Source organism: Chelmon rostratus, chromosome 16 (assembly GCF_017976325.1).
Source record: "Chelmon rostratus isolate fCheRos1 chromosome 16, fCheRos1.pri, whole genome shotgun sequence".
NCBI classification, from domain to species: domain Eukaryota; kingdom Metazoa; phylum Chordata; class Actinopteri; order Chaetodontiformes; family Chaetodontidae; genus Chelmon; species Chelmon rostratus.
Window position 1 is genome coordinate 22,734,279 of NC_055673.1, and position 18,592 is coordinate 22,752,870.

The 18,592-nt window shown below is 41.9% G+C and overlaps 1 protein-coding gene across 3 annotated transcripts in view; it reads right to left on the reverse strand.

Annotated features, from left to right (window-relative positions):
- Nucleotides 1–4,551: 4,551 nt before the first annotated feature.
- top2b (DNA topoisomerase II beta) overlaps nt 4,552–18,592 on the reverse strand; it is a 28,313-nt gene continuing 14,272 nt past the window's right edge. For 2 of the 3 annotated variants that reach the window (XM_041955484.1, XM_041955481.1), the window contains exons 11-36: nt 18,413–18,551; nt 17,075–17,232; nt 15,928–16,053; nt 15,729–15,839; nt 15,323–15,428; nt 15,093–15,202; nt 14,510–14,602; nt 14,056–14,170; nt 13,734–13,855; nt 13,243–13,391; nt 12,871–13,102; nt 11,785–11,919; nt 11,403–11,603; nt 11,082–11,277; nt 10,882–10,973; nt 10,397–10,552; nt 10,159–10,242; nt 9,726–9,920; nt 9,516–9,642; nt 8,898–9,050; nt 7,836–8,046; nt 7,449–7,531; nt 7,103–7,198; nt 6,647–6,781; nt 6,455–6,540; nt 4,552–5,032 (exon numbers count right to left, since the gene is read on the reverse strand). In XM_041955484.1, coding sequence (XP_041811418.1) covers nt 4,868–5,032; nt 6,455–6,540; nt 6,647–6,781; nt 7,103–7,198; nt 7,449–7,531; nt 7,836–8,046; nt 8,898–9,050; nt 9,516–9,642; nt 9,726–9,920; nt 10,159–10,242; nt 10,397–10,552; nt 10,882–10,973; nt 11,082–11,277; nt 11,403–11,603; nt 11,785–11,919; nt 12,871–13,102; nt 13,243–13,391; nt 13,734–13,855; nt 14,056–14,170; nt 14,510–14,602; nt 15,093–15,202; nt 15,323–15,428; nt 15,729–15,839; nt 15,928–16,053; nt 17,075–17,232; nt 18,413–18,551 — 3,576 coding nt within the window. In that variant the 3' untranslated portion in view covers nt 4,552–4,867. The remainder of the gene's footprint in view (nt 5,033–6,454; nt 6,541–6,646; nt 6,782–7,102; nt 7,199–7,448; nt 7,532–7,835; nt 8,047–8,897; nt 9,051–9,515; nt 9,643–9,725; nt 9,921–10,158; nt 10,243–10,396; nt 10,553–10,881; nt 10,974–11,081; nt 11,278–11,402; nt 11,604–11,784; nt 11,920–12,870; nt 13,103–13,242; nt 13,392–13,733; nt 13,856–14,055; nt 14,171–14,509; nt 14,603–15,092; nt 15,203–15,322; nt 15,429–15,728; nt 15,840–15,927; nt 16,054–17,074; nt 17,233–18,412; nt 18,552–18,592) is intronic. The other variant, XM_041955482.1, reaches the window with a different exon arrangement.

The window sequence follows — 18,592 nt, forward strand, 5'->3', positions numbered from 1 at the left end:
TCATCTTGATCTTGTCAACAGCGGAACAAATAAATTATTAAGTTTACCAAGTTTGATGACACTTAGTTATTTAAATACACATTTTCTGGCACAGATATCTTCCTATGCATGTTGTTCCAAACGCCTCACGGTGTTTGCAGAGATATAAATCGTGTATGAATCTGTTGCAGTGACTGAATGAGTCACTCAGCTTCGCGCATTTGATCCAAAATAGGAAAGTAAGACAACCCTTTAGGGCAGTGAGGGGTTCTGGGTCTCAGCAGCACATAATAAAAGCCCATCTGCATTCCATCCCTGCTCAGAAATACATATCATAAGGGAAACCAGAGCTGTTTCAGTTTTTCTTTTTAACGTGTTTGAATGTGAATAATGTCATGGAGTCTGTCAGAATGATATGCAGTGTTAAGGAATACTTACTTCTATCTCAATGTAACATAGCAAATGCTCTCCCTTGGTTCTCTCTCTGTCTTGCTCTCCTGGTGAGAGATGAAGGGAGGCATCTTGGTGTTTTTCTTTCCTTTTTTTTTTTTTTTTTTTTCTTTTTCTTGAAGCTGGAAAACCTTCACAGCCGAAGAATGTCCACATCCGCCCCTGAAGCGCCAGGCCAACCCTCAGGCGCCGGACCGCACCAGGGACTGTTCTCTGTTCCTTTAGGACTCAACTTCACAATGCTGAATTACTCTTGTTCCTTTCTGTTGAATGTTGTACCGACGTAACTGTAATACTCTACTATCTAGCTCACTGCAGAGATGTTATATAAATGGTGTGTGCTTTGCATTCCAATTGGCAGCTCTGTGGAAAAGACGCTCTGTTATTTGTCTTTGGGAACATCAACTCGCATTCAAGTGTGGAAAAAAAAAGGAGGAGGAACTTGGAACTCGGTGGGCCGATCTGGGCTTCCAGGTCGTAGCCCACACAACACACGCACACACACTCACACACACGTATATTATTTGGGACGGTGAGAAAGAGAAGCCCACGGATGGGAGAAATGGACGACCAAGTCACCTCAGCTGATGTCGTTGATGTGTTCTGTTCCTGTCAAACAACAGAGCTGCTTCCCCCCTCCTCAGCCAGGAAGCCAATCTGCTGTCGTCAATCAATCAAACCCAATCAATCGACAGCTATTTGGTTAACAGGTCAGCTAATGAACTAGGGTTGGACCGATGTGGGGTTTTGAAAACTGGCGAACGTTTTTAGATTTAATGGGCTGTGGATGATGTTTTGAGCCAATAACCTCTCTTCAGATACTCAGTTAGATGTCAGCCTGCGGTCCCTACACCTGGCTTGTCTGTTAGGTTTCCCAGAATGCCTTTCAACAGCCAGCCTGCACTGAGAATATATGAAAGGTGGACAAATCAATATTTTATACAGTATGAAATTACTGTGTGAAAGTTACCACAAACCCTCAGAATCACAGTCTGAGCAGCCCTGTGCTTGAAATTCCCTCTAACAGGAGCTGCATGGTGTGCGGATCTGTTTGTTTCAACTCAGTTTAGACTTCGACACAAAAGAAGCCCGCCATTAGCACCGCGTTGGCTGAGCGGGAAGGATGATAACGACATTCTGTTATTCTGACTTTTTATGGCTGACCTCTTTACTAGCCCTGTGATCACACCATGTAACCCTGAGGTCTTGGAATTAAAACTAGGAGGCTGGCGTGGACATGAAAGCAGCATCGGTTTACAAACCAACTAGGTACTCCACTGATTAAAAGACGGAAAACACAAAAACATGCGTTACAGGCATAAAAACTCAGTATCAGCCTGACATATCGGTCTAACCCTACAATAAACATCCTACGTAGGAGCCAGAAAAACGTGACTGTGAACCTCAATATAAATCATGAACAGTAGCTCTGTTGTTGTCTGTCCTGAAGGTGTTCTTGGTAGACATCAAACTGTCCACAGTCGCCTTTTTTCCATCTCTATCAGAGAACCCCGCCACCATCATATGCAGTGTTGTACAGTCGTGTTAATGAGACATGATGGCCCCGTCTCACTGGGCATGAGGGTTGAAGGGGCAGGGCTTGTTGTGGATTTGTCCCATCAGCCCCTGCTGCCGGCCTGTAGCGTGAAGTCGACCTCAGGAGCTGCTCTGAGGTTTGAGCTTCAGTCTGTTTCAGCTCTCCATTTTAAATATTGTCTTTGTTTGTACATTAACATATGCTTTTTATGTTCATATACTGTTTAACTTTACCATGAACTGTCCTGGCAAAGTAATAAAATATATTTATTTTAAAATACTTGTGTGTGCATCTGTAACTCAATGTCACCCAGGCGACATCATACAATACTAATACAACAGGATACAATGTGAAAATGTTCAGCAGAGCATGAAACAGACATAATTCAAGTATTGAATTATCAAATGCGCAACATCGGCAGTGAAGCAGTGATTGCTGATGAAATTCTTCATTCTCAGGCTCCCTCCAACAATGATCAAAAAGTCCGTACAAAAAGACAATCACAGGTAAAAATGAGAATCTGAGACATTAGAAATAACATAGTGCAGAATATAAAGTAATACATATGAAATAGAATGCAATAAAGTTAAAGTACAATACTGTGGTAGGCAGTTTTACAGTAATCAAAATGAATGTATCACAAGTATTACATTATATGAACAGCTTGTAAATATATATGCATGCGTGTGTGTGTGTGTGTGCAGGTGTAAACAGTAGTAGCCTCATAAACACACATAAACAGAGATGTAAACAGGTAGTAACCAGTAAGTAGCAGTGGTATGAAGGTAAAGTGACATCCATGTATCAGTAAGGTGTGAATAAAGTGTCACAGTGATGAGCTCAAGAGCTCGAGAGCTCTACAGTCTTACTGCCTGCAGAATGAAGCTGTGCCAGAGCCGGGTGGTGCAGGACTGGATGCTACGGTACCGTCTGCTGGACAGCACCCAAGCAGGCGGCGATGCAGCAGGTCAGGATACTCTCAGTGATGCAGAGGATGCAGAGTGGGCCGTTGAGCCTGCTCAGCCTGTGGAGGAAGACGAGCTGCTGTCTTGCTGGTTTTGTGATGTGTGATGTTGGTGTGTCGGGTCCAGGTCAGGTCGTCACTGATGTGAACCCTGACGAACCCGAAGCTGCTGGCTCTCTCCACCACAGTCCCGCTGATGGTGATGGTTCTGTCGCTTCCTGCAGCTTCCAGTCTGCTCCTCTGTTCTGATGGAGGTTGTTGTCCTGGCACCAACATGTCATGTTTGCTGTTCTTCAGGCCATACCAGTGATGAAGCTCAAAGTATAGTAGTGGTGGTGCTAGAGAAAATAAATGTCATATGACCAGAATCACAGCTTAATTATCTACAGGACCCTGGATCCAAAATTAAAGCTGTGCCAAGTTTTTTTCAGAATTTGAACGTGAATTGTTGATTCAAACTGCATCAGTGTAAATTCAAAAACCTTTTTCTGTGGAAGTGGAAGTTTTCCCCTGATAATGACGCTAGTGAAAAGGTCAAGGGGTCATCAGAATGAAGAGATTAATCCTCTCGGGACCGTAAATATCCACAACACACTTCATGTCAGGGCCTGTCTCAAGTTCAGTTCAGCACTCAGACCCGTCTTTAAAGGTGTGCTGTGTAGACTCATACAAACATAATCCCTCTCATCACTGATGACCCAGTTGAGGTTTCTGGCGGAGTATTTATCTGCCATCTGTCTGTATTTTCTTTTATTCTTCTGATTTTGCTGTATTTGAGACATGTCCGTAACCAACAATTCCTGCATAGTATACCTTAAAGCGGTCGGGCCAAAGACGGTCCAACATAATGTTTCATTTGGTCTGCCAGATGTTTCCAGCCAAAAAAAAGAATGAATTAAAAAAAATAGAATCACTTTTCTTTTTCATTTTTTTGTTAGTTAAGACTGCTCTTTAAATATGTAGGAGTGCTAATTATTCACTATCTGAGCACAGCGAGATCAGTGACACTGTGCAGGAAGTCAGTTGGTCCAGGAAACGTTATTTTACTTCTTAACAATACAACAGGTGTTTGTGGCTCACCAATGAGTCTGTGTTGTGTTCCTCCAAGGAAAAAGGTTTGGGCAGCCCTGATTTAGCCATTCACTCCGGCTATATCAACAAGTTCAGACTAACAGCTGTAAAGAGATGCAGTCTGGTGCATTCCCACTGCACTGCACAGCCAGCTAGTGTACCTTCTGACATGTATTCTGCTCACAAACCACAGCAGAGCCTGTCACCTGCTGCTCATTTCAGCTCACTGTGACTGTTTGTACTGTTCCTCCCTCTGATGTTTCAGACTAAATACAGCAGATCAGATCTGTATCTGGTTGATTAGACCTGTTTTTAATTGAAGAATAGCTTCAAACTGCCTTCCTCTCTATAAATAAGGGCCCACACACTGAGACTGACCCTCGCTGATGCACAGGAAGTACATCACAATAAGGAACTAATGATTCCATTTCATGGGACCTTTAACTACATTATCTCATTGTGTGTAATAGCATTTGTTAAAGTATTATCATGAAAATAATTTTAGCTGACTTCTTCTGCTCAGTCATGAAAGAATCAGGCCAGCACAATGGACATTTCATCGTTTACTTTCAACTTCATGTTCAAAAAGTTACATAGTATTTTAACAATTAAAATGTGCTAAAGCACAGCGTTCTAAACTTCTAAAAGCCGCTTCGGACAAATACAGAACATTTCAATGAGCATTAAAAAAAAGAAACCTGTATATGTATAATAAAAAGTGTAAAACACCTACACATTAAAAATCATTGAACATCACCATTAATGAAAATAAAATGAAACAGGAAATGTACAAAAGTCTGTGGGAACACAGGGAGGAGGAAACTTCCATACGAGCGGAGTGTGTTTGAATGTGATCAAAGGTTGTTTTAATCGAACATGTCGTCATCGTCGTCGTCTTCCTCGTCGTCTGACTCGTCAAAGTACTTCACCTCCTTCTTGGCCCGGCCCGGTCTGTCGCGGGACGCGGCGTTCATCGCACTCAGGCTGTTGCTGTCATCATCCTCGTCATCGGATGGAGGTTTCTGAGGTTTCTGCAGAGGAAGACAGGAAAATCATTGGTTACCATGTAGGTTGCTGTCTAAGGCACACTTAACCTTTAACAAAAGTAGCAACTCTGCAATGTAAACATACTCCGTCACAATCATGTCCTGCATTGAAAATATCACAAGTACATAAGTATTAGAGGTGCTACTACTGATAATGTAGAAAAATGCCCATATGCGTCACTGAGTAATATATTAGATGATTATTACTGGTGCGGTCATGTACAAGCTCCATCTAACCGCTGCTTAGGTGGAGCTAGTTTTTACTGCTTTGGAGTTCTGGTTTCATCTAGAGCATATTTCATAAACTGATCATGTTTTTAGATGTAAAACCTTAATCTAAAGAGAAACTGGTAACCTGAAGCTGTCACATAAACGTAGTAGTAATAAGTCTCAAAGTGTTAAAAAGCATAAAAGAGTAATGTTTAAGTAACCGTACTTAGTTACATTACACCACTGCTTTTATGCTTTTATAGAGTATCAAAAACCATCAGGTAGCCATAGTTGCTGATCTAAAACCTCATTTTGCCACTTTCAGTTTCAGACACTTTTCCCAGGCAGAGCTCATCTGTGGCTGCTTGTGGTAATAAACTCGAGGAAGCAGCAGCATGAGCGGCAGCCTCCGCGGTGTCGCGTTCTCTGAGCATCTGGCTCTACAGCCGTGTTCACTGCAGCGCTTTTACACCGAGAAATGCTAGAACGACTAAAATCGTACTTGGTGATATATGCACAGTATTTGAAGACATTATTAAAAACTATTGGCGCTCTGTTCTGCAGCTCTTTCATGCTATTTGATGTAATCTTGGATTTCAACAACCGATGATGATGATAATTTCATCAGTTACAGTACAGTTCAACTCCACTGAGCTCAGGGGGTTGGGAATATGATGGTGTGAAAGCACTGATGAAATATTTAGCTTTAAGATTTGAGTTGGCTTTTATCCTTTCAAATCGAAAGGTGCTTACAGTATGGCTCCCTATATGCGCGAGTGTGAATAACACTGCTAGTTTGGATGTTTGTGATAACATTAAACATTAATTATAGATCCTTGTTAAGTGAAATTAAATATACCTATGCGTTGTCAATTTCCCCAGTCTCCAAAATGTTTATGTACAGGTGCATACGTTCTCCCATCGCATTTTCTTTTCATAGATCACAAATTCTTTAACAACCAAACTGAAGAGATCCTTAGCGAACACATTTCTTTATGTTATGCGTTGATGTAAAAACATAATATTGGCTGATATATCAAACATAACATCAGGCCACAGAGAGCAGAATTTACACAAAGCAGTGGGAGTCCCTGTTAGGCCTCATTCCCATCCCTGATGTTCACAGTAGCAGCTTAGAAATGCCAAATATGTCAAATATCAACACTGCATATAATAAACACAAGCACAGCTACTCACTCTGCCGGCAGGTTTTGTCATTTTCTTCATAGGGCTGTAATCCTCTTCAGAGCCAGAGCCCTTCCTCTTCCTCCCCCTGCCTTTACCTGCAGAGTTCACCACAACAAAAAGTGACCATTCACTATCAGCAACGTGACTTTGATTTACTTCTTTTTTGTTTTGTTTTAAGAAAGCACAGAATCTGCGCAGTACCTTTCAGAGCTGCTGGTGCTGGCTTCTTGGACCCAGTGTCAGAGTCAGAGTCCCAGATGGATTTATCTGGTTTCTTTGCTTTTGGTGCTGGTGGCTTCTTGGGTTTGGGAGCTGCATCAGTGGGCTTCTTAGCTGCTACAGATCACACATAAAGGTCGATCACACCCGACTGTTAAATGCTACCTACACATGGTCACGGATCCACCATAATGACTCATGTCAGAAGCTTTTTACCACTTCCATTTTGTCCACTGTAATATAATAATATCATGCTTTGATGAGTTACACAGTGTATTTCTAATATTCACATTAGACTCAACAAGCTCTGCTTTGAGTGTCACTGAATTCATGAACAAGTCAGTACTACTTTTCATACATCATCCCCTCTCCCTTGTGTTATGGTGTTGGCTGGATGCTGCATTAGAGCTCCCTCTGGTGATCATAGTGAGTCACTACCTTTCTTTGCTGGCGATAGTTTGTCAAACGCAGAGCTGCTGGAGTAAGTGGAGAACACTCGGCTGTTGTCTTCGTCGCTGTCAGACTTGGACCCATCTACAAGACAAACACAGGCCAGTGTTCACCTGCTGCCCTTTCTGTGCAGATCGCTCCTGCGTGTCGAGATTTCTGACTGAGTCAACATTTTGTAAAGACTATCATTGAAATGTGCACATTTTATCCTCAGACTCAATTAAAATATTGTGTGAAAGAAGAACATTTACATTTGCAACCCTGCACTGCTGCATGTTTTAGACAAAATCTGTAGACAGGCGTGACTACACACTAACACAGAGCATGTACTCACCACTATCATTGCTTTTTTCAGAGAAGGCTGACTTAGATGAGAAGATGCTGGTTGCCTCTTTCTTTTTAGCTACAGGTGCAGACCTTCAGGGGAGCAGAAACAACGTATTGAGCATTTGTCCTCTATTTATTTTTATTAGTTAGCAGACAGCAGAGAGATGACAGGAAATAAGGCAGGAGACAAGGGACTGACATGCAACACAGTTCCTTGGTTTGGACAGATTTTGATTTGAGACGTTATGGTTATGTGGTTAAGATCTTGGACCCAGAGCACATAAAGATGCTGAAAAGTATGGCTGCAATCCAACAGTCATTGTTCCCTTCAGCAGCTACAAACACTCAGCTTCAACGCGTTCAGATGAGCTCCTGACTGTGCTTGAAGTCTTACGTGGGCTTTTGTTTGGGGGGAGAGTAGGAGACTTCGTTGTCGTCATCGTCGTCGTCGTCATTATGGTCGTTGTAGCGCTCCTTGGTCTCAGAGGAAGTGAAGTCATCTTTGAACGACCTCACGGGAGAAGAAGCCACATCATCGTCGCCGTTCTCCTCTTCGTCAGCCTCCTCCTCCTCTGAGAAGTCAAACGTGTATTTTGGCTTGGAAGCTGAAAGACAGGAGCAGAGTCTGTGTCAAACCACATTATTATTGCTGTGGATTCTGCTGTAACAATAATTATTCGTGTTGCGGCCGGGTTGCATCAGCCTGTGCCCTCAGACACTTGAAGCCAACAGAGGCTAATCAGACTGAGGAAAGGTGCACCCAGCTCACAAGTTATTTTTGGCCCCAAGCCGCTTGAAGTGAATTGAAATGAAATGCTACCAATCACTCGGTAACCGCCACCTGATGCTGACGGTGGATCATATCAAAGAACTTCTATAAAAGAGACAGAAGGCTCAAAAATACAGAATGGATGTGGTAAGTTAAAAAAGAGACCAACAGGAATGTCTTAAATAACTTGACTGCTTTCATTTATTCAAAATCTCTGAAATCTCTGTTCTTGCTGATAAGAACAGTAAATAGTGTCAGTGCCTCTCCTTTAAAGGATAAGGATTTTTGTCTTGATACAACACTCACATACCATGTGCACGTTTTTTATACTTATCACAACAGAGAAGTTAATGAAGGCAGCAGGATGGTGTTTGTAGGATTGAGTCAAAATAAACTACAGTGTGTGTCTTCATGGTAATGAAGAAAGATGTCATCCAGTGCAACAGTGTCGCTCACTCTTTCTAATAGATGTTGACAATGGAGCTCTATGGCACAGGAGATGACGATACATCAGGCTTTGATACACACACAAGAGGAAAAATACAGTTACCTTTGAATATTTAGACCAAAAATAGCTGTTAAAACAAACACTGCTGTATACTGGCCTGAAGGTGGTGCTAGTGATGACAGGGAGTATTCATACTACATTTAACGGAATCAACGGCCCGAATGAGGGAAAAACTTTACCTGATGCCCTCTGGGACTTGTTCTCTCTGGGGATGATGGGCTCACTGTTCTCCATGTCGCTGTCTGACTTAGACTCGTCATCGGACCAGGGATTTCTCTTCTTCACTTTCTTGGCAGCTTTGGGTGCTGGAGGTTTTCTCACTCTGGGAGCTCCTGCAACGCAGTAAACAAGATTACCAGACTGTTTGTTGACTGTCTGTATTCTCAGTTAGAACTGAGGAGCTCAGAGTAGTTCAATAATTGATTACAGTTTTCTCACTGCACTGCAAAGCATCAAAGAGGCCCGGGGTAAAAGCTACTTTCAAACCAGCCCAACACAGCATGTCTAGGAGACAGAACGCTGCATCAGTCTGGATAGTTGCAGTTGACAAATATCTTTCTGTGCTGATAAATTATGTATCTACTGATACTGCAAGTCCGATTTCATCATTCCCCTCAACCTCAATCTCCAAAGAGTTTCATCTGAAAAACATTAAGCATTTTTCCATTTGGCCCTGTTGATTCAGTACTTTTATGTATTTGGACAGAAATGGCAATCACCAAATCACTGAAACGCAGAACAGGAGATGAACTGAACGTGTTTGATGGAATAGTTGAAGCTTTGAGTTGAGAACTGACCAGGTTCCTTCTTCTCTTTCTTGACACGTGGAGCCTTTGGTTTGGCTACAGAGTTTTCTCCTGTTGCTCCCTCACCGCCCAAACCATCATCATCAAACTCCAACTTGACCGCTGGATCTGCGTCACCCTGAGAAAAAACACAACCTGTAACAATCCTGGAGTCCTGATTCCCAACTCCTCTCATATAAGTGTTACATCAGCGGATGTTACCTTCTTCTTTTTGGTCAGTTTCTTGGCTGCATCAGATTTGAGTGGCTGAGTTGGAGGTTCCACTCTGCGACCAAATGGAGAGGGCATGGTCTCCTCCAGGTTCATCTTCTTCGCTTTGGGTTTGCCCACCTTCCCCTTCACCAGTTTGATGGCCTTGCCTAAACTCTGCTCCTCTCGTTCCTGGGCTTCCAATTTCTGACAGACAAACCACAGCAATTCTTAAGTTGCATAGATTAACTTTCTTAATTCAGTAAATTCTTAGATAGCGGCCAGTATTGAAATAATGGCCAAGGGCCCAGACTCATGTACACTCCCACAACACTAACAACGAACCCTAACCCTAACCCAGGCTAGCTCTTTCCCCCCGCTTCCGGTCCTCAAGTCACGTAACACTTGCTGAGACAACAATAAATGGCTATAACACAAAACTTACATCCAGCTCCTCTATGAATACCGCCAGGTCCTCCTTCCACAGATCCTCTGGATATTTCTTCTGGAGATCATTCAGTTCTCCTCTCTGTACACCAGACCAGCACACATTCACTTTGTTAATCAACACCTCTCACTGCACAACATCAAGCACTAAATCTGAACTGTGGTCCTGGATCGTAGTCAAGTGAGCAAAGCACAGTTGGAGCTGACAGGTCTTATAAAACAATGATTAATAATACCTTTTGGTCTCTCTGCTTGAGCAGCTCCTCCACCTTCTCTTTAGTCAGGCACCACAGAGGCATGTTGAGGATGTAGTTGAAGTTTGGTCCTGACGAGGAGCCAGAGTCCACCGAGCTGTCGCTGTCGTTTCCGTCTCGGTAATCTTCTTCCTGAGCCTGGCACAGAAAAACAACAAATATCTTATCATTAAACACAAACTAACTCATGTTGCTTTCTAGGCCTTCTGCCATGATTAATGTGTATTTACTGACATGCTGTACAATCCAGGAGTGATGTAGGACCAGCTCCCTCTTGTGTTTGTTAACAGTTACAGCACAGATTACTATAAACCTCAAACTAAAGCCATTTGTTTTTGCAGCATAATTATTTATACTCCTTATTAGAAGCCTAATGAATTTTTACTTTTGGTCATGCTGTTGCAGCGTGAATGTGTGTGTGTGTGTGTGTGTGTCCGTAGATATCTGTCCAACCATTGTAACACTACCTTTTCCTGAGCCTTGGACCAGGCAGCCACTGGATCCGACTCATAGCCTTTCTGGACCAGCATGCGGATCAGTTCACGCTTGGATTTGTTCTCTGTTAGCATGAAAAAATAAAGGTTAAAAAAGGAAAGACATTCAACCCCTCACTGTTGCATGAGAATCTGACACATGTTTGGTATTTCAGCATTTTCAGCATTCTTACCGATTGAAATTTTTCCTTCAATCTTCTCCAGTACAAAGCGAGCCTGGTTGGACAGTTTGGCGGCCTCAGCTCCCAGGCTGCCCACCGACCAGTCCTTCCTCAGTTTGTAGTAGTGCAGGCGGAGCTCAAAGAACTCCCTCAGGATGTCGTGGACTGAATCGTACCTCTTCAGACACCCCATGTGGTCAAACAGCACCTGAGGATCAAGTAGTTTAAAATCAGTTAATGAAATTGACAACAACAAAAAGAACAAACCTGAAAACAGCAGACAGAAACACTTTTCAAGATTTCTGAATTAAGGCTGAACTGGAATCAGTTTACCATGGAGTTGCAGGTAAGGCTGGACTGCAGCTTGAACACTTTGTGAAGACCAGCTGCCTCGGCCTGGGCCAGTTTCTCCTCAGACAGGCGAACCACAAACTTGACTGTGGTGTCCGTGTGGTATTCCTTATAATCATTGATGAGGGCTGGTGTTTTGTCACTGCCCTGCAGCATGGGCTCTAGCACAGACTCCTTATAGGCCTGCAACATTTAACAATATTGTATCTGACAATGCACACACACCAAGATTTACACACACATGTTGTATTATATTATTATCATGAAATATCACAGTAGTTTGTATGGTGTCTAGCTAACTTCTAGCTTCTGTGAAAATAAAATCCAATATAAGACATCCCAGAGAGAAGAGGCTGAATCTTACCTGTGTCCATGTCCGAACAGGAAGCTCTGTGATCTCGATGGTGTTTCTGTCTATGACTGACACCTCTCCACTGACCAGGTACTGGTTCTGACCCAGTTCATGGATTAACCCTTTGAAGCCTTTGTAGCTGGGAAGCTGTTTTGGGGAAACAATTACACAGGGAAGAAAATTGAGGGACTGGTCTAAAGACTTCATCTGCTGCCTGCATCCACACTACAAGCAACAAGCCATGGAGGCCCATGAGCAACCAGGAAAGCATAGCCAATCTGTGTTACTGCCAACATGCTTATCAATAAGAAAATGTGGTCAAGGCTGCCAGAAAGGTTCCTTTGTTTTGTCTCCAAAACAATGTGATTAAATTTTAGGAATAAGCACAGTTAGGCGAAACTACATTCAGACTCCTAACTTTTCTTTCAAGGGGTGCAGGAGTAACAAATCCAGATTTAAAAGTACCAATCATCTGAAATCAGAGTTCACTTGATTGTACTGTTGGCTGGTTTGGCAACAGGTTGTGGCATTGAGACATGTAATCTTTTATATCTTTTGACCAAGAACTTGCACTCTCTCTCATATGAGCTGTGGTGGCTCACTGAATTCAGGAGATCATTTCCTGTCCATATTTTGTTTACTATACTAATTTACATTGTCTCTCAAACTATCGTTGGCTAATTGGTTGATTGGTTAATAGCTTGGGTAATATTGATCACCATTATCGCCATATGCTGAGATATGGTGCATTTTCTGGAAATTCAAACATGCAATGGAATATTTTTGACAGCATTAAATACATGACAAATAAAGGTATGTCATTGCATTGACATACAAACATCTTGTAACAACTAGTCTGATCATTGGTTTGCAGCATTGCCCTCAATGTTTCTATACAACCAGAGATAATTAAGGATAAAAGCTACCACAGTGTAAAGTGGGCATAAGTCAGTGTGACAGAGTTAAGATATCCTCATATCGCACAACACTACCAATGGTCAGAAATCAGGGACTCGTCAGTCAAGTTTCTTGAAGTGTGAATAACAGAAGTCAAAGAGATGAGTGTTTTTTCTGTCATGTTCTAAGTCCTCAGCTTACCATTGGCAGGGGGTCCTGGTGGTTGAGCATGCGGTTGAGGTTGTTGACGATCTCTCGGGGGTCGTAGTTGGGGATCTTACACGCCCAGCCTGTCCCGATTCCCTCAGCACCATTCACCAGCACCATTGGAATGATGGGAATGTACCACTCGGGCTCCACTTTCTGGTTGTCATCATACAGGAACTTGAGCAGGTTGGAATCCACCGCTGGGAACAACAGCTTGGCAAGAGGACTGTGGGAAATAGGACCACCATCATAAGACTTCCATATTCAAACTGATAATTTTATAGTTTGTATGTAAAACCCATAAAGAAGAAGACGATGATGTAAAATTTTGAACTGGCAAAAAGATTCAAACTACTGTTGCTTTACCTGAGCATGGTGAAGATGTAACGAGGGCTGGCAGCATCTTTGCCTCCATTGATGCGAGTACCAAACTGACCCAGTGGCTGCAGGATGTTCACGTTGTTACTGCCCACAAAGTTCTGGGCCAAGTTCACTATGGTCATCATGAGAGCTTGCTACAGGGACAAATGAGAAATGAGTGGTCAGTCGTAGTTAACAGAATAAAAGGTCAATTCATTAACTCAACATGCCAGCTCACAAAAGTAGATTTAGATCTGCTGTGATTCAAGCTTGAGGATGTAAAATGCCTGACAAACACACAGTCCCATTTAAATATTAACATGCCAAACTACCTCTCTTACAGCTTACACCGCTGTCAATATAAATGTCTGCCACAAAGCAAACATGACAGAGAGAAAGACAAATGATAAACATTTAACTGAGATGAGATGCATTATTTTATACTGGATGGAATATAGGATAGAAACCTTAAGTTAGTTAGTTAGAGTTAACTGTACCTCTCCATGGTGGTAGGCAGACATCTCTGCCACTGAACCGGCCAGTTGTGCGACCTTCACTTCCCTCTTGTCATTCCTCTTCATGCAGGTGAACAGCACCTTCCTCTGGCCTGGCTTTAAACCTGAAAACAACACACACATCCCATCATCACTCATTCAGAGTCAAAACAGAGAACTATAGTTTTGACCATTGTAGTTTTACAAAAGAATGACTTTTTGTGTTTCTGGCATTGAGTTTTTCACTATGGCTTAAGGAAAAGAAAAATCCCCACAGAAAAGCAGCACACCAAACTGTCCACAGAGGTAGAGTGAATATACAAACCATCAACCAACGAGGGAATGGATCTCTCATTGTCAGAGTTGGAGAACAGAATCAGCTCTTTGTTGATGAAGTCATTGTAGGAGAGGTGCCTGGTCTGAGTTCCATACAGGTATTGCTGAAAAAAATCCAATTAAAATAAAAATGAATACAAACACTTAAATCAGTGATATAATATTTCATTTTTTAGTTTAGTTTTAGCACAGGATTAAGCCTTCTGAAAGTTTTACAAACTGCCAACAAATCTACAAATAATTGTAGATTTCAGGGACATTTCCAATTCAATCGGATATCTGAGGAAAACCACACAAATTCCACCTGATCAGTTTGTGACGCTCAGGCCAAAGAATTCCCACGAGAGCAGCACACACAAGAACACAACATCTTTGCACACATGCACATCTTGACTTTCTTTCCATCTCCACCGCCTTACACAGCTTTGAGTAAAGCCACAAACCTCAGGCAGGCCGTGCATCCTCCTCTGGCGTCTGTCCTCCATGAAGTTAGTCAGCCACTCCTTTCTGTCATCTGTCTTCTTCTTACTGAAGGCCTGGAGGAAAACAACCACAACACTGCAACTCAGCCCCCACTTAATACTTACTTACTTACTTAATAAATTTCTTCTGTCTAAAGAACAGCGTCACCACCAGCTCCTTGCTCAACTTTCTACACGTCTATGCTTATCGTTTGACTGACAACATTTAACATTTGAGAACCTTGTCTGTCAAATTATTCAAGTTCCTGTTGACATGGTGAGGTGTTACTTTTATCCCATAATTTTTTCACACACTCATAGTATAGGTGTCTTGCTCCTTTGCCAATATAGAGTAGTATTCTTAAACAGACATAAACCATAGCACCCCCTGTACAGTGTAAAGACATCCAAAAGAGCATCCCTGCCACAGATATCACCTCTAAGAGGCTAATAACGTCAGAGAGGAGCTGTGTTCCTGCTTTTTGACTGTGTGATGTACTGCAAGGTATTGTTCCACACTTCTGGCCCTCTACAGAACAGTATACAAGTGTAGCATTAAACTCACCAGAGTGATGGCAGCATCGTCCTCTGCTCCACTGTATCTGAACGTTATGCGATGCTTCTCCATGTCAGCAAAGTATTCCTTCGCCTCTTTGCTTGTACTTGTACCCAAACCTGGAACGTAAATTTAACACTTTTAAACAAAACAATTTTACATACATCAACAAATGAATTTATACAATTCTTAATTTAGTGGCGTTTACATTGATATATTTAAATATGCAAGTTGCGAACCTTTGTAGTACTTTATATGCCAGGTTTTATAGTTCTCTGTCTGCTTCTTCCACTCATCAAACTCTGGAATGCTGTAGAAGGCCAGCTCCTGCTTGTTCTTGGTTACCTGCACACAACACATGAACGTGATCAGTGAGGCACAGGTTAACTGTATGTTTGTGTTGAGTTTTCCTTCATGCAATTCTCCTGTGATGTAAACAGTATCCCCCCAGTTTAGCATTTCACTTTCACACATCATTAGTGAACTCATGATGGACAGATCGAAAGGATCCAAATTTGGGTGCACTTAATAATTTGTATCATATTGGGAAGCATTACCATCATATTTTGCAGTTTACTGCTGGTTGTTATCAGGTGTGTTGAGGTGGTAATGTGCAGTAGGTGTGAGTGTGTATCGCTCTCTTACTTTGACAATGGGTGTGATAAACTCCTCCAGGAATGTGTGTTTCAGTAGGGATGGCCAGTTGTGGTGGAAGAAGTTAATGAGGAGACCTTTGATATGGGAGCCATCTTGATCCTGGATGACAGGAGACGAGAAACGTTACAACTACTGGTTGCACAGCTATTAATTATACTACAGCTGTGTTGTCCACGAGGCAGGTCACCTGATCTGTCATGATCATGATCTTGCCGTAGCGCAGGCTCCTCAGTGACTCGGGGTCATCATAGCTCTTTTTGTATTGGAGGCCAACAATTTTGATGATGTTGTTAATCTCAGCATTTTCCATGATCTGTTGGCAAAAAAAGGTAATGTCAGATACAAGACAGAACATAATAAATCAACATTAAGCAATCATTATCTATTAAAATTTGAATAACTAATGCCCATCTAGGATTTTTAAGTGTGCACCTGTTTGCCAACAATATAGCAAGGACTGAATAAGGAGCACGGCAAGACTTTCCCTTCAGAAAACCTTCAAATATGTTCTCTTCTTTCCTGCACTGCATTAGGTCATGTCCTTTTCTTCAACGATACACTTCTTTGAAAGATGAAAATTCAGCTTTGTACTTTGTATTCTCAAACTGGCAATAAATATTTAATAATATTTTGATCTACTGAATGAGAGAGTCGTGGAAGTTTTGCAGCTTCATCCTTGCTTTCTTTTTAACGGTGCATGTTTGGGCATTATGACCCTGGAACATTTCCTTATAGTCCTTGCCCACAACACAAACATGCACCCACTGAGGCACAATGACCTCTAACTAATATTACAGTCCCCAGCTATGTTTAACATTTTGGCTGCAGACGGTGTGGAGCGTTGAAGGCAAGCATAGTTTTTTGTATGTATGTACAGGCCAGGAAACACACTCAGATGTGGGAACAGGGTGAACCACTCATCACACCATATTGCATTTTTCATTGCTCAGGGTCACATTTTATTTTTCTTCTTTCTGAACTGTACTCACACAGAATCAGATTCCATATGGCAGCCCGTCATTATATTCTAGCTTTGTGAGCGATCTGTGAGGGATGTTCCTCCAGTGTGAACAGAAACTGTATGATATGTGCGGAGCTTTATAAGCTGAACATACTGAAGTGCCACTCGTCAAAATCAAAGCTCAGACCGCTTCATTCTAACATGGCTCACCTTTGCATTTCTGTCTGTAAGCAAAATTTAGTTACTACAGAATTACAACAGATTTTTCACATGGGGTTGCTTTCATTTTGTCCACAGTCTGCAGATTATGTAGTCATTATTACCTTCCCCAACAGATTCCTTTGGGAGAAATTTAACAAATCAAATCTCATACCTGCTTGTGCGTTGCCTCTCTCACGTTGAGGATCTTTCCTCTCAGTGGGAACACTCCATAGCGATCACGCCCGATGACTCCTAGTCCAGACACAGCCAGAGACTTGGCTGAGTCTCCCTCAGTGAGGATCAATGTGCAATCAGAGGAGTGTTTGCCACCTACGACACGGAAATGGAAAATTAAATACTTATATCACTGTGTATCACTGTATAATTTTCTGGATGCTAGTGCTGAAAAGCCTCCAGCGCAAGCATTACGTGGCATATGCAAGTGATAATTAGAGTGCGTGAATGTGAAAAATTATTTGGGTGCAAAACTGCAAGTCTGGATTCTGACCGGGGTTGACAAAATACACTGGTCTACTGAGCTCAGACTCTAACCTCTCCTTCTCCTTCTCAAAGAGCATGGTACAAAACATTCAGGTAAGAATCTGAAGAAAAAGACTTGGATCTGGACCAAAAAAACTGAAATGGGACATCCCTGAACATTAAAGATTGCTCCATGACTGTGTGACAGTGACCCAGCATGAACAATAACAGGACCTTGAAACTGAAGTAGTCAAATGGGATTCAGCCATCAACACCACTTTGCTTTACAAGTTTCTGTTTGAACAGAAAATAGTTTATCTTGGCTAATTAGCCAAGAAAAAAAATCCTTCAAATTTCACATTAGAAGCCTGGCAGGATAGGGAGGACTCAAAGACTTTTAATATGAAAACAGACAAATAAAGTGTTGAATTTCACTGACTATAGCTGATCAGGAACACAGAAAAGTAGACTGACTGAAACAAACTAATGAACGAGAGCAGTGTTTGTGTTAAAAACAGAAACTCGGAGCAACAGAGCAGTGAACATGCTATGGCTCTGTTGTTGGGAATACTTCTGTAAAAATAGTAACCATGAAGTTATCATGACAAGATGTTAACATGAAAAACATTTGCATTAACAGCAGCCAGAATCAAGAGATATGTGTCTTATTAAAATATGAAAAAAATATACTTAGAAAATGTAGATGATTACAAATAAAGGCCTTGTTGAGGCAAATAAAGGCTCTCACTTCTATTACAGAATTGATGGTATATTCCATATTCAACCCCCAACAGTGTTAATTAAGCCTATATCACATATATCATGATTAAAGTCATACCCACAACATGCAAATAATGCACTCCTACAGTCTTTTGAGCAACACCTCATAACCAATAATAATGTGGTCTGTAATCCTCTCTGTGTGCTACACATCCACATTTATGATTTAGTTTAAGCGGCAACGACCACAACTCAGAATGTGGTGGACATTCAGGGCACACATTAATAAATAATCACACTGTTAACACACCAGCATCATTGGCGTCATCTAGCTTGGGGATGCCTTTGATCTTGCTGTGCTTCACAGATGAGCACTTCTTATTCAGCTGCGTTTGAGCTTTGAACTTCACCCAGTTGAGTATACTCTCAACGATCCCACAGTTGGTTGCCTGTGGGAGACGAAGAGACAAAATCCTTTCATGACTGATGC